General features: G+C 39.7%; 1 protein-coding gene across 1 annotated transcript; it reads left to right on the top strand.

The window, feature by feature from the left end:
* The first annotated feature begins 2,380 nt into the window (after nt 1–2,380).
* Nucleotides 2,381–3,310, top strand: LOC132181539 (uncharacterized). The gene has a single exon (XM_059594795.1). It carries the CDS (start codon nt 2,381–2,383, stop codon nt 3,308–3,310), a length of 930 nt encoding a protein of 309 aa, XP_059450778.1.
* The last annotated feature ends 9,570 nt before the right edge of the window (nt 3,311–12,880 follow it).

Below are 12,880 nucleotides of genomic sequence, written 5' to 3'. Positions count from 1 at the left end.
TTTCTCTTCATTACAAATAAAGCTGTCTATAATTCCTGTAATCTTGTTTTCTATTACTAGAATTGAAAAATGGATCGAGACCCAGAGGGCACACATGTTGAGCCAATTATTCACACAAATTTAGTCCACTGTGAGAGGTCCACTAAGACGAAAATTAAAGCAAGTGAATGAAACAGTAAAGTAACATCTTAGGCATGTTTGATAAGAGATTTCTAGGGATGCTCCCGAGACAGTAATTTTAGGACACCTAGAATGACAATATCCTCCTCTGGGTTATATATACATGACTTGCTCGTACGTATATTTTATCAGTCCCATGCTTTGTTTCTCATGAATGAACAATCTTAACAAACTCCTTGTATTTTCATCTATTGGAAATATATGCAGCTTCTCATTCTACAAAGATAATCATTTGCTTATACTTCAGAAGTAATGAGGCCGTAATGTACATGTGAATTTTATTGGATTTTCTTGGTTGGCATATATTGTAATCTAAAATCCTTGCCAAATCTATTGTCTTGGATAGCATTTGGTCCCTAACTTAATTCAGAGGGGAGAGATTGACGTGGGTCTAGAGAGGTTTGATTTTTTAATAAAAAATCTGAAGGAAAGGAGTGGGTACACAAGGTCTGGCGGGGCGTGCGTGTGCGGTATGGCAGGAGGAGGCTCTCTCAAGCAAGGGGAGGCCCAGCCCAAGAAGATTAACTTGGAGGTTAGGGAGTTGGAGGGGGTGGATGGGTCTAAGGGGAAAGAACAATGGCCCAAGAGAAAGTTTAAGGGAAAGAAGAAGGTGGTGGCTGTGTATAGGCGTAGGAAGATGGGCCTGGGTCTTGGTCAGTCCAGCCCAAGCACGTCTGGTCCAGAAGGGGCAAGACCCAAGGGAGCGCCGGAGGTGTTTAACACGATCGGCTTGCAGGAGGGATGCCGAAGGTCTCCGGCAGGTGACCCAGGTGCGTCATCGTCGGCGGCAGGAGGGACGCAGTTAGAGGAGAGACCGCCGGCTACAGTGGACATTTCTTGTGATGGTCCCGGTGAGCTTCCTGGTGGCAAAGAAGCGTCGAGTCTGGCCGGAATTAGCTGCTGCACGCCGGAGAGAGTGTCCGTGCCAGACAAAGTCGGAGATGCCGTTGGAGGTTGTCGCCGGTGATTCAGAGATGGCCGGCGAGTGTCTCAGTGCTCCGGCGGTCGTGATTTCGGACGAGGGGGAGTTTCGGTCGAGCCAGACAAGGCCGGAGAGGCCATTTTTGGTCGCTGCCGGTGAGGAAATTGAGTGGGCTGAGTCTGGGGAGACATCTGGAGCTGTTGGAGTACCGGGGATGGTGGTTTTGGGCGGTGGGGATACTGTTTCGCACCAGAAGATGCCGGTGATGATGGGTACAGTAGGTGAGGGCAGTGAGGTGGTTCCTTGGTATGGCGGTGAAGTGCTTCAGGTTGTCGGTTAGGTTAGTGGGGGAATGGGTCAATTATTGGATGATGATCCTTCAATTATTGGATTCCGGTGTTCAGGCTTGGTTGAGTCTAGAGAGGCTGGGCAGGCTGGGCAGGAGGTGGTAGCTAAGAGTTGTGGGGGTGAAGTCATTGTTGATGATAGGAGTAAGGAAGACGGGAGGGCAGAGGTGTGTGGAACAGAGAGGCCTTCGCCTTTGAACAGTTATGGTCCTAATTCAGGGGATGCAGCAGGCTTTTCCGATTGGGTTATTCAGTGTGCCAATGAGATATACCCGATCGTGGGGATTTCGTTTGCCGGTCATAAGCTGCAGTTGTTAGCATTGTTAAACTCTCTAGAAGAGGAGTGCCGAAATAATGGGATGGTATCTACTTCTAGTAGCGGCACAAAGGGTAAAAGGGAGATGAGAAATTTGGAGTGTTCGGTGAATTTCGATTCGGGGAAGCAGGAAAGGGAGGGGGAATGTAGTTGTGTTATGAAGATAAGTATTATCTCTTGGAACGTGAGAGGGTTGAATGAGAGGGATAAGCGCTTGAGGGTGAGTAATTTGCTTAGGGATTGGAATGCAGATGATGTTTGTCTTCAAGAAACCAAGATTCAGGGTATGTCTAGAAGCATTGTTCGCAGTTTATGGAGGCGAAATCATGTGGATTGGTGCTGTTTGGATTCTAATGGGGCCTCGGGAGGTATTTTAATCATGTGGGATACTAGGGTGGTGGAGAAGATTGACGTCTGTATAGGGGATTTTACCCTGGCTTTGTCTTTCAGGAACGTGGCAGATCTCTCTGTGTGGGCGTTTGCAGGGGTGTATGGTCCGAATATTGATAGGGATAGAAGGCTCCTTTGGGATGAGTTGGCTGGCGTTCTTAGTTGGTGGAACTTGCCATGGTGTATTGGGGGAGATTTCAATGTTACTCGATTCCCTCTGCTATGATGGGTTTCTCAGATTTTATTTCTGAACAAGGGCTTATGGACCTTCCCCTTGTAGGGGGTGTTTGTACTTGGTCGGTCTCTCAAGACCCTCCGCTATGGTCTAGGATTGATTGGTTTCTTGTTTCTCCAGAGTTAGAAGCCTGGTTTCCAGGGGTGAGGCAGAAAAGGCTTCCACGTCTTTGCTCGGATCATTTCCCAATTATGCTTGAGTTGGGGGAGATTTCCCAGGAGAAAAGGCCTTTCAGGTTTGAGAATATGTGGCTTAAAGAGGAAGGGTTTGTTGCCTTAGTGAAACAATGGTGGGATTCTTATGAGTTCCAAGGTACGCCGAACTTTGTTCTTGTTCGCAAACTCAAGGCCTTGAAGCTGAATTTGAAGACTTGGAATGAGGAGGTGTTTGGTAACATTGAGAGGAATAAGAGGACTCTTCTTGAAGATCTTCGGGTGTTTGATGAGCACGAAGAAAGTAGGGCGTTGAATGTGGAGGAATTAGCGAGGAAGGCCGAGGTTGTTCAAGAATTAGAGAAGTGTACTCTTATGGAGGAGATAAGTTGGAGACAGAAATCGAGGGTGTCTTGGTTAAAGGAAGGGGACAAGTGCACTAAATTCTTTCATTCCATAGCCAACTCTAATAGAAGGTATAATTCGATAGAGAATCTTATGATTGGGGATAATCTTTCTTCAAATCAGGATGAGATTAGTGAGCACATTGTGGATTTCTACCAAAAGCTCTTTGCTGAACAACGCAGTTGGAGGCCTTTGGTAGATGGTATCTCCTTGGATTCCATCTCGGAGGGAGAGGCCAGCTGGTTGGAGAGAGAGTTTGAAGAGGAAGAGGTTAGAAAGGTCGTGTTTAAGATGAATGGCAACAAGGCTTCGGGCCCCGATGGTTTTCTATGGCATTCTTCCAAGCTTGTTGGGATGTGGTGAGGGAGGACATTATGAGGGTCTTCAGTGCTTTCCATGCTGGCGGGATGTTTGTTAAGAGCCTCAACGCTTCGTTCATTTCGCTTATTCCGAAGATTCCCGGTGCCATCAACCTTAAAGATTTTCGCCCGATTAGCCTTGTGGGAGGTATGTACAAAATTATTGCCAAGGTTTTAGCAAATAGATTGAAGGTTGTGTTGGACAAGATTATCTCCAAGTCGCAAAATGCTTTCATCAAAGGTAGACAGATTCTAGATCCTATCTTGATTGCTAATGAATGCCTTGGTAGTAGGTTGAGATCTGGGGAGCCAGGGGTCATTTGCAAAATGGATTTGGAAAAAGCTTACGATCATGTGAATTGGGGCTTCTTGATGTATTTGCTAAGAAGGTGTGGTTTTGGAGGGGTTTGGTGTTCTTGGATTCAACATTGCATTTCCTCGGTGCGGTTCTCGATTATGGTAAATGGGTCTCCTAAAGGTTTTTTTAGTAGCTCCAGGGGGTTGAGACAAGGGGATCCACTCTCTCCTTTGCTTTTCGTGTTTGTGATGGAGGTTCTGAGTAGGATGATTTCGGCGGCGGTTCATGGGGGGTTGTTAGAAGGCTTCAAAATCGGCAACACTACAGTCTCTCATCTTTTATTTGCCGACGACACCTTGATTTTCTGCAATGCTAGGCCTGCCCAGCTACGCTACTTGCGGAGTTTGTTCTTGTTGTTTGAAGCTGCTTCTGGGTTGAAGGTTAATTTGGCTAAATCGATGATTATTCCGGTGGGGAATGTGGAGCAAGTGGCTTCGTTAGCCGGTATTTTAGGGTGTGAGGCAGCTCCTTTGCCAGTGAAGTACCTTGGTCTCCCGTTGGGAGGCTCTTATAAGTCCAAGCATATTTGGGATGGAGTGATTGAGAAGATTGAACATCGGTTGGCCAGCTGGAAAAAGGTTGTATTTGTCGAAAGGGGGTAGGGTCACCCTTATTAAGAGCACTCTTGCTAACCTGCCCACCTATTACTTGTCTCTTTTTCCTATTCCGGTGAGTGTTGCTAAGCGTATTGAGAAGCTTCAACGCAATTTTCTTTGGGGAGGGATAGGCGAAGAGTTCAAATACCACTTGGTGAAGTGGTCGCAGGTTTGCACTCCGATCAAGGAAGGAGGGTTGGGGATCAGGAACTTATTGGTCTTCAACCGCGCTCTTTTTGGGAAATGGTTGTGGCGCTATGGGGCGGAAAGAGAAGCTTGGTGGAGAGTTGTGATAGATGCGAAGTTTGGAAGCTTGTGGGGCGGGTGGTGTTCGGTTGAGCCTGGAGGAGCTTCTGGGGTAGGGTTATGGAAGAATATTAGGAAAGGGTGGGAAACTTTCAAAGGCTTTACGAGATATGCAGTGGGGGATGGGTCTAGGATTAGCTTTTGGCATGATTGGTGGTGTGGAGATTCAGCTCTCAAGATAGCTTTCCCGATCCTTTATAGTATTGCTTGTGCGAAGGAAGCCTCAGTTGCGGATAATGTGGAGATGCTAGGGGGGTCCAACCAGTGGAACGTGAGCTTCTCGAGGGAGGCTCATGATTGGGAGGTGGAGGCCTTTGCCTCCTTTTTTCAGGTTTTACATTCTACAGGAGTGAGAAGAGGGTCGGAAGATAGATTATGGTGGACCCCTTCCAAAAGAGGTTCGTTCAAGGTCAAATCTCTCTTTCTCTCCTTAGCATGCTCGGAAGGGAGGAGGTTCCCCTGGAAGAGTGTGTGGCGGACTTAGGCTCCTCCAAGGGCAGCTTTTTTTGCGTGGTCGGCGGCTTGGGGGAAAATTTTGACCCTAGATAACCTCAGAAAGAGAAATGTGATTGTGGTAAACAGATGTTGGATGTGTAAGAAGAGTGAGGAGACAGTTGATCATCTTCTTATCCATTGTGAGGTGGCGTCTGCTTTGTGGAGTGCCTTTTTTGGCCGCTTTGGGTTATCTTGGGTGATGCCTGGTCGGGTTTTTGAGTTGCTAGCCTATTGGTGGTCTGCAGGTAGAGGGGGGAGTGCTGCAGTTTGGAAGATGGTGCCTATTTGCTTTTTTTGGTGTCTTTGGAGAGAGAGAAATAATAGGTGCTTCGAGGATGTGGAGAGGTCTTTCGAGGACTTTTTATCCTATTGTTTCCATACTCTGTATCTTTGGACTGTAGCGTTTGTTTTCCCGATTTCGGTTAGCTTTGATGATTTCCTTGTACGTTTTTCCCTTTCTAGTTAGGTGTTCCTCCTTGTATACTTCCAGTATACTTAGGGGCGCCTTTCGCTTTTAATAAAACCAGCTACTTACTTATCAAAAAAAAAAAAAAACTTAATTCAGTTGTTACCTGACTTGATTCAAAGTGGACTTCCTGGTTGGAGCTAATGTCCTGTTGTGTTTGCATGGTTTATTTGCCATCACTTATGATCTATGAGCATATGTTGGTCTTCTATGTTATTGTTATGTGGAGTGTCTTTTTAATTTAAATACAGTCTATACCCCCTCTTTGCTCTGGTTTGAAGCTGTTTTGCCATTATTATACCTGCTCACCATATAGGTCTAATAATACTGGTGAACACAGATGAAGGTTAAAAAGTCATGAATCAAGACTTTTTTGGTGTATGCAATTTACCAATAAAAAGAAAAACAAAAAGGTAGTTTTATGGAAATCTTGACTATTTAGGACAAGAAAACTACAACAAATTATAGAAGCCAAATACATAACAGATCAATAAAGAACTCTATCCTCAACAACAAACCAAAGAATGTCCTTTTCACAAGCCCGGGGGAATTTCTTGCTAATGGAGGAAGCTAGCGGGAAAGCTGGTAGTAAAGCTAGTTGTAGCGGCCCATGGTGGATGTTGTGGGTGCAGCTAAAGGCACCCATATTGATCTTAGTTTCTGACCTACTTCTAAAGGAGTTGGGAGACTAAGAGATAACATAACTAGCAGTAGAGGAGTCCGCTTCAAAGACTATATGGCAAATAACATGAAGGGCAAAGTTTTTTGTGTCTCAGATCTAGATATGGAATTTTCTATGAGCCAAAAGAGCTCCACAAAAAGAAAGTCGGAAGGGCTGGGATAGAGGAGATCAGCTGCAAGAGACCGAAAGAATGTCGGTGCGTGTAGCCCACACGCCCCACAACAGCACCTGGGGTGCACACGTCGGATTAGGGATCAGCAAAGGGTGGAGGAGAGGTGCGTAAATGGTGGAGATGGAGGGAGCGCAGTAGATTTGACATCCAATACCCATACAAAAGAGTAGGAAAACTAAATGAGGAGAAAAGGAAAAAACAAAAAAGAGAAGCTCTTCCCTCTTCCCTAACTGAGATTTGGAGGCGCGTTGTCTGTTTTTCTCCTTCCCATATGATATCAGTCAAATTATTCTTTTTCACCATTTACCTCATAAAAGTAAGAAACTTCTAGGCCAGTGCCCTACCATGTCTTGTTCCATGAGATTGGTTTCTCTCCTGATGACTTGCAAAATTTGATCCACTCACTATCATATGTGTAAGCTTTCAAACTTTAGGGACAAAGTTTTTCTCTAATTTAGGTTCGAGAAAATTCTTCCAACTTTAAAAATGCAAATGAGAATCACAAGGTATATGTCAATTAATAGATTCTTCCAACCCAATTTAGAAAAAAAAATCTTTATCCAAACTCTAATGAGGTCATGTGATATGGTTCCAATAACCTTTCAATTAAAGTTATTGTACATTTTTGACTTATTTCAGGTACCAAAGGAAAATTGCAATTTCAATTGGTAATTTCATTACATTTATGCTTGTTGACTAATGTATCTTTCACCAAGGATAATACAGAATTTACTTTACTAGTTGCTTGCTTTTATTTCTCCACCTCACTATCATTTTCATTCTCCAGTGGCACTGATACATTATGCCCACCTTGCTGCATATCAGATAGGCCAGTTTATGAAGTTCAAAGATCTATCAGAAACCTCCTCGGGATGTGTCACTTCTGTAGGGAGTACACCATTTTCAGAGCTCTCCCTAGGTTGCATGAGAATGTTCGGAGTTCCATGTTCTTCTATGAGGTAGTGCTGACAAATTTTCACAAATATTGCTCTTTTTATAAGATTTACCTAAAAGATAGGCATAGGTGTATACTCGCAGATAAGCAACCCAATTATCTTCAGGCGTGGTGGAGATAGGTACACATATGCACAAGCAACGTTTTGGTTTAGTTATGGACAAGTTTAGATGCCTTACATATGAAATGTGTACTATTTTGCCGGGTTCAAGATTCTTTACAATTATCCGTCGCAATCACCAGTCCAATCAAGCAAAAAGTTGAGAGCATTTTGTTTAAGTTGGTATAGGGCTGGTAAAACGGGTAATCGGATAGACCCGATTAAGACCCGTTAAGACTCGCGACCCGATTATCCGAAACACGAACACGACCCGTTTAGCTAAACGGGTTAGCGGGTCTGGCACGATTATAACACGAAATATCCGGGTAACCCGACACGACCCGCTTAACCTGTTTAGCATAACCGGGTCATATCGGGTAGACCCGACACGACCCAATCCGACCCGTTTTTTTTTTTTAAAAAAACCTTAATCAAAATTGAAAAAAATAATTTAATAAAGGGATCTCTTAGGCCAAAGAACTAGTCAAATTTATCATTACCATCCAAGAAGAATAAAATTTTTTAAAAGAGAATGTTTTAATATATAAATAATGATTTAAAAGATAATGTTTTAATATATAGACCCACATAGAAAAAGTAACGGAAAAACAAGGAATAGGCCAGTGAAGTGAAAACTGTGAAGTCGTGAAGTGAAGAGTGAAATGAAGCCGTGAGTGAGTCAATAAGTGTTAGGGTTAACTTAGTTAAAACTTAGACATAAGTTTTTTTATTAAAAATAATAATAATAATAATAATAAATAATAATAATAAATTAAATGGCGGGTCAATCGGGTGACCCGCCAGACCCGGTTGACCCGATTGACCCGCCATACCCATTTATTAAACGTGTCTAGCGGGTCGACCCGCGGACCCAACGGGTCAACCCGCCAGACACGAATTTAATCGTGTCTTAATCGGGTAGACCCGATTAAGACCCGAACCCAATAAGCCTAAACTCAATACCTGTTAACTTCGTGTCGTGTTCGCGGGTCGTGTCAAAATTGTCAGCCCTAAGTAGGTAAACCTTATCGAGACTTCTTACAATTGCAATCAGGCAGGTTACAATTCAAACAGAAAATTATAGTCGATCTCATTCTTTCTTGCCAAGAAGTTAGGAAATACTCGATTCAAACTGTGTAATTCTCTAATTCTGCATATCTTTAGTGCTTTATCTTCATTGCATTATCGTTTAATTTAAAGTTTTTTCATGGTTATGCAAGAGGTATGGACCTTTGCTAATATGGTTTTTGCTCTACCTGGTCTAACCGACTAAATCAGGACCATGTAAATTTATGAAAAAATATATAATTATTGAGATATGCTATAGTGTAATAAAAAAATTATCTTTGGCCCATAAAAGTCTTAGGTAGCAAGAGGTCATAAGTCCATCAGTAAGTTGGGGCTACAATAATTATGGATGGAGCCTATGACATCTTGCCACATAAAACTTTTATGGGTCAAAAATAATTTTTTTATTTGCACTATATCATTTCTCATAATTATAATAAAAGAAAAAATTTTGAAAACAAATAAATAAATAAATAAAATACAAACCCCCATATCTACGCCTGCTTTATTTGACCCTATGGGCTCCAATAATTGATGTTGCTTTAACTTCCTTGACCAACTGCCAACTGCTTCCTATTAGTCCTAATTATTCTTTTCTTTGTCATGGTCCTCCGTATGGTTTCCTTCCATTTCCTTCTTTACTTTTTGAAACTTTCCTTCTAATGTCTTGAAACTTTCCTTCTAATACCCAAAAGACTCATTAAATTATCAGTCATCCCAAAAATTTTAGTTAACATAACTTAAATTTAGAGCTTAACTTTAAAAAATAATATTAAAATATTAATTAAATGATTAAATTCTTTCAAAATGATTATTACATTTTTCTTGAAAATTAAATTAGTTATATAGTCCATATGGATTATTTTGTTTTAATTAATTAATTAATTAATGGGTGAAGGTTGAAAATGCTAAAGTGAATAACTTGCTTGCTTGTAAAGTCTGTAAAAGTTTCACTATAAATTTCATGGTGGTGGATAGGAAAAGGTCCAAAAGGACCCTCCTATGCATCAACGTAACTTTCAAAAAATACAAACTAAAAATTAAAAAATTTTAAAAAAAAAAATTAAAAGGAAAAAAAAAAATTAACCACCGACGGAGTGTTAGATATCTGCCACGTGTCCCATAATTGTGCTAGGAATATGATAGAAGCATGGTTAATATCTTCCTTTAGTAATAAAACATGTTCATTGATAGGGAAAGGATTGTCCCATTATTACATCATCCACCCTTAGAAAAATACATTTTGAATATAAAAGCATAAAGAAAGAATTTAAGTGACAAAATATTCACCACCACTATCATTGTTTTAAGATATTTTTGAACTTTTTGGCTCTTTCAAACACCAACTCAGTTTTCAGGCTTCTATTGGAGCATATATTTTTGCCCTTAAAATTTAGTTAAATGGGTTGTTTTTATCATAGTTTATGGTACATTTTCTTATTGTAGTATATATATATATATTGTTAGATTTTTCCTTTAATGATGGAAAGAGTAATTCTAGAAGTTATTCTTGTATTACTTTTGTGTCCTTAAAAAAATGATACGGCTTTTAAAATTATCATTTGATCAACAATTCAATAATGATCAATCACAAGTCCAATGGTGTGATTTTAAGAGCCACATTATTCTTGGAGGGACATAGAAAAAACTTCTAGTATTACTCTGGTAGTAAAAAGGATCTGTATCTCAAAACTAGCAAATCAATGTGGTGGAAAGAAAGGTTAAAATAACAACCAAAGTAGTGGATTTGCTTCGCATTTGAGACAATTGCCAATTTCACACAAATTTTTTGCTATATACTAATATTCAGTTTGTATTTTAGTTAGTTTTGATTTTTTTTTCTCTATTATTTTTATTTTAAAAATAAAAATATTAACAAACACTCAAAATTATTCTCAAGTTTATATCATATCAGAACACTTTAAAAAACAAGAACAAAAGACCTCTAAACAAAAGATCTCATTCTCATCCAATCTCTTTGTTTTTTTTACTTGTATTTCAATGTTTTTGCTCCCAACTAAGGATTTTTTATTCCTACTAATATCATTAATTAATTAATTAAGAATACATGTTTGTTGTTAGGGGGGCATTATCCGATCCCATTACATCATCCAAGCTTCCAAACAAAAAAAAGGTCAAAAGCAATAAATATTAAATAATTGAAAAGAAAAAAGCAGTCAAATTAGCCACCGACCGCAGTCAAAACTAGTAGCAGTAAAAAGAAAATATTAAAATAACAGCAAAAATAGTGCATTTGTTTCTCAAACGTGACAAATTGCCAAGTCTACAAAAATTTTGCTATAGTTCAATAAAAAGACTTTGTTACTCATAAAAGTCTTAAATGACAAGAGGTTATAGGATTATTAGTGGGTAGAGCTACAGCAATTATGAATGGGGTCTATGGCCTCTTGCCACGTAGGATTTGTATGAGCAAAAAATGATCTTTTTATTGTATTAGTGAATTAGTTTTGGGTCTAAAATATATAATAAGTCATCTGTGACGCTTGTAACCCCGTAACTTTGGTTATAGTTGCTTGTAAGAGCTTTATGCTCATAATTTCTATGAATGAGACTTATATAGATTCCGTTTAATAAAAAAAAAAAAAAAAAACATTTCTCATTTTAGTTTTTATTTATTCATACTCAATCTTTTTTATTTTTAACTTTATTTTCAATATCCCTTTGCTCCCAACTGACGACTTTTGATGCATTCTAGTTTCTAATATCATTGAGTTGAGACATCTTTATGTTCTTATAATAATAACCCATCGGAAGATCGGTAGTTTTGTCATTCATCAAGCGAGGTCACAAAATTTTACACTAAATTGGGTTGATTTATTTTTTTCTTTTTTCTTTTTTTTTTTTTAATTTTTAAAAATGAAAATCATTTTATTAAACTAATATTAATATTTAAAATATGTGATTCACACATATATTTTTAACAAGACTGACATAGTGTGTGGCATGTGTTCTTAGATATAATTCTCGCTTATATACAGCGTCAAAATAATGGACAAATGTGTAGTATATAACATGTGTAATACCCCTGCTCAAAGTGGTATGATATTGTTCGTTTTAAACCAAGTTTACACGATTTTATTATTGGATTTACTCCCAAAAGGCCTCATACTATTTAGAGAGAGTATATTTCATATAAACACATCATCTTTTTCATGCCCAGGTAATGTGAGAGTCACAACATGAGTTTACACATCAACAAAAACAAAAAAAATGCACAAACTCAAGAAAAAACACAATACTTTGGATTTTTTCTTTCCTCTTCTCTCTTCTTTTGGTTCATCGAAATTTTCTTTCCTCCTTTTTCTCTCCCACTTTCTCTTCTCTTTCTCTCCCACCGTGGGTCACCTCTCTCCGACGCTAATTTCCGGCCTTTAGGGTGATAAAATCTCTAAAGGTTTAACCTTTTACTTCTTGGTTTAGTTTTGAATCTAAAATCGAATTTTGAGGCATTACAAACGAATTTTGAGGCATTAAAAATAGATTTTGGGCATTAGAAACGGGTTTTGAGGCAGATTTGAGGCGGGTCACGTCTCAAGCGTCGTGGCGTGGGTCTTCTTGGGTTTGCCGGGTATTTCTCATTTTGATTTGTTGTGGGTATTTCTCATTCAATTTTTGCATGTTTGTTAAATGAATGATGTGGCAAATGGTGATTGGATGCTGTAAAACAGGTGGTTTGCATAGCGACCGGACCATAGGGGCTCTCATATAACATTATTCTTTTAAAAATAAGCAATATGATGTCATTAAAAAAATGGTTTTATAAAAGATATTTTCGTTATTAGTGGGATATTGACAAATTTTAATAATTTGAAAGAAAAAAAATATATTGTCGTAATTAAATAATAGTTGTACTCCCACTGACACGGCGTCGCTTGAGCCTGTGTAGAAAACCCGAAAGCAAAGGCAAAGTGGAGAGTGGGCAGTCAAATGGTCAGAGTTTAGAACACAAGAAAAAACGTTGACGTATTTGGCGGTGTGTCATTGTGTGCTCAACACGTCCAATTTCCTAGAAAATCACGTGTTTGTGGGACAGACAACTCCTTAGTCCTTACCCATATGTTGTCTCAACCTTCCTTCGGTTGCGTCATGAAGACGCTATTGATTGCCATTGCCATACGTGGCTGGCTCTTATTGGGTGTACACCACCTACTTTTGTGACTCTTAATGCAGCAAGTTCCTCCCCTTCCTCCCCTTGTGAAAATGAAGACTGAAGAGCGTCGGGCGGAGGGTTAAAAATGTATTTGCCTCCTTCTTTGCACCGATTGGCTGACACTTTATTAATTGCTTTTTTAGGGACCCACTTTAGTTTTTGACGGACTCAACAGAAGTGAGAAGACCTTTCTTGTGGCATAATT

This window comes from Corylus avellana, chromosome ca5 (assembly GCF_901000735.1).
Source record: "Corylus avellana chromosome ca5, CavTom2PMs-1.0".
Taxonomy (NCBI): Eukaryota; Viridiplantae; Streptophyta; class Magnoliopsida; order Fagales; family Betulaceae; genus Corylus; species Corylus avellana.
Note: the sequence above shows the minus strand (reverse complement) of the source record. Positions and strands in the feature narration are given on the sequence as shown.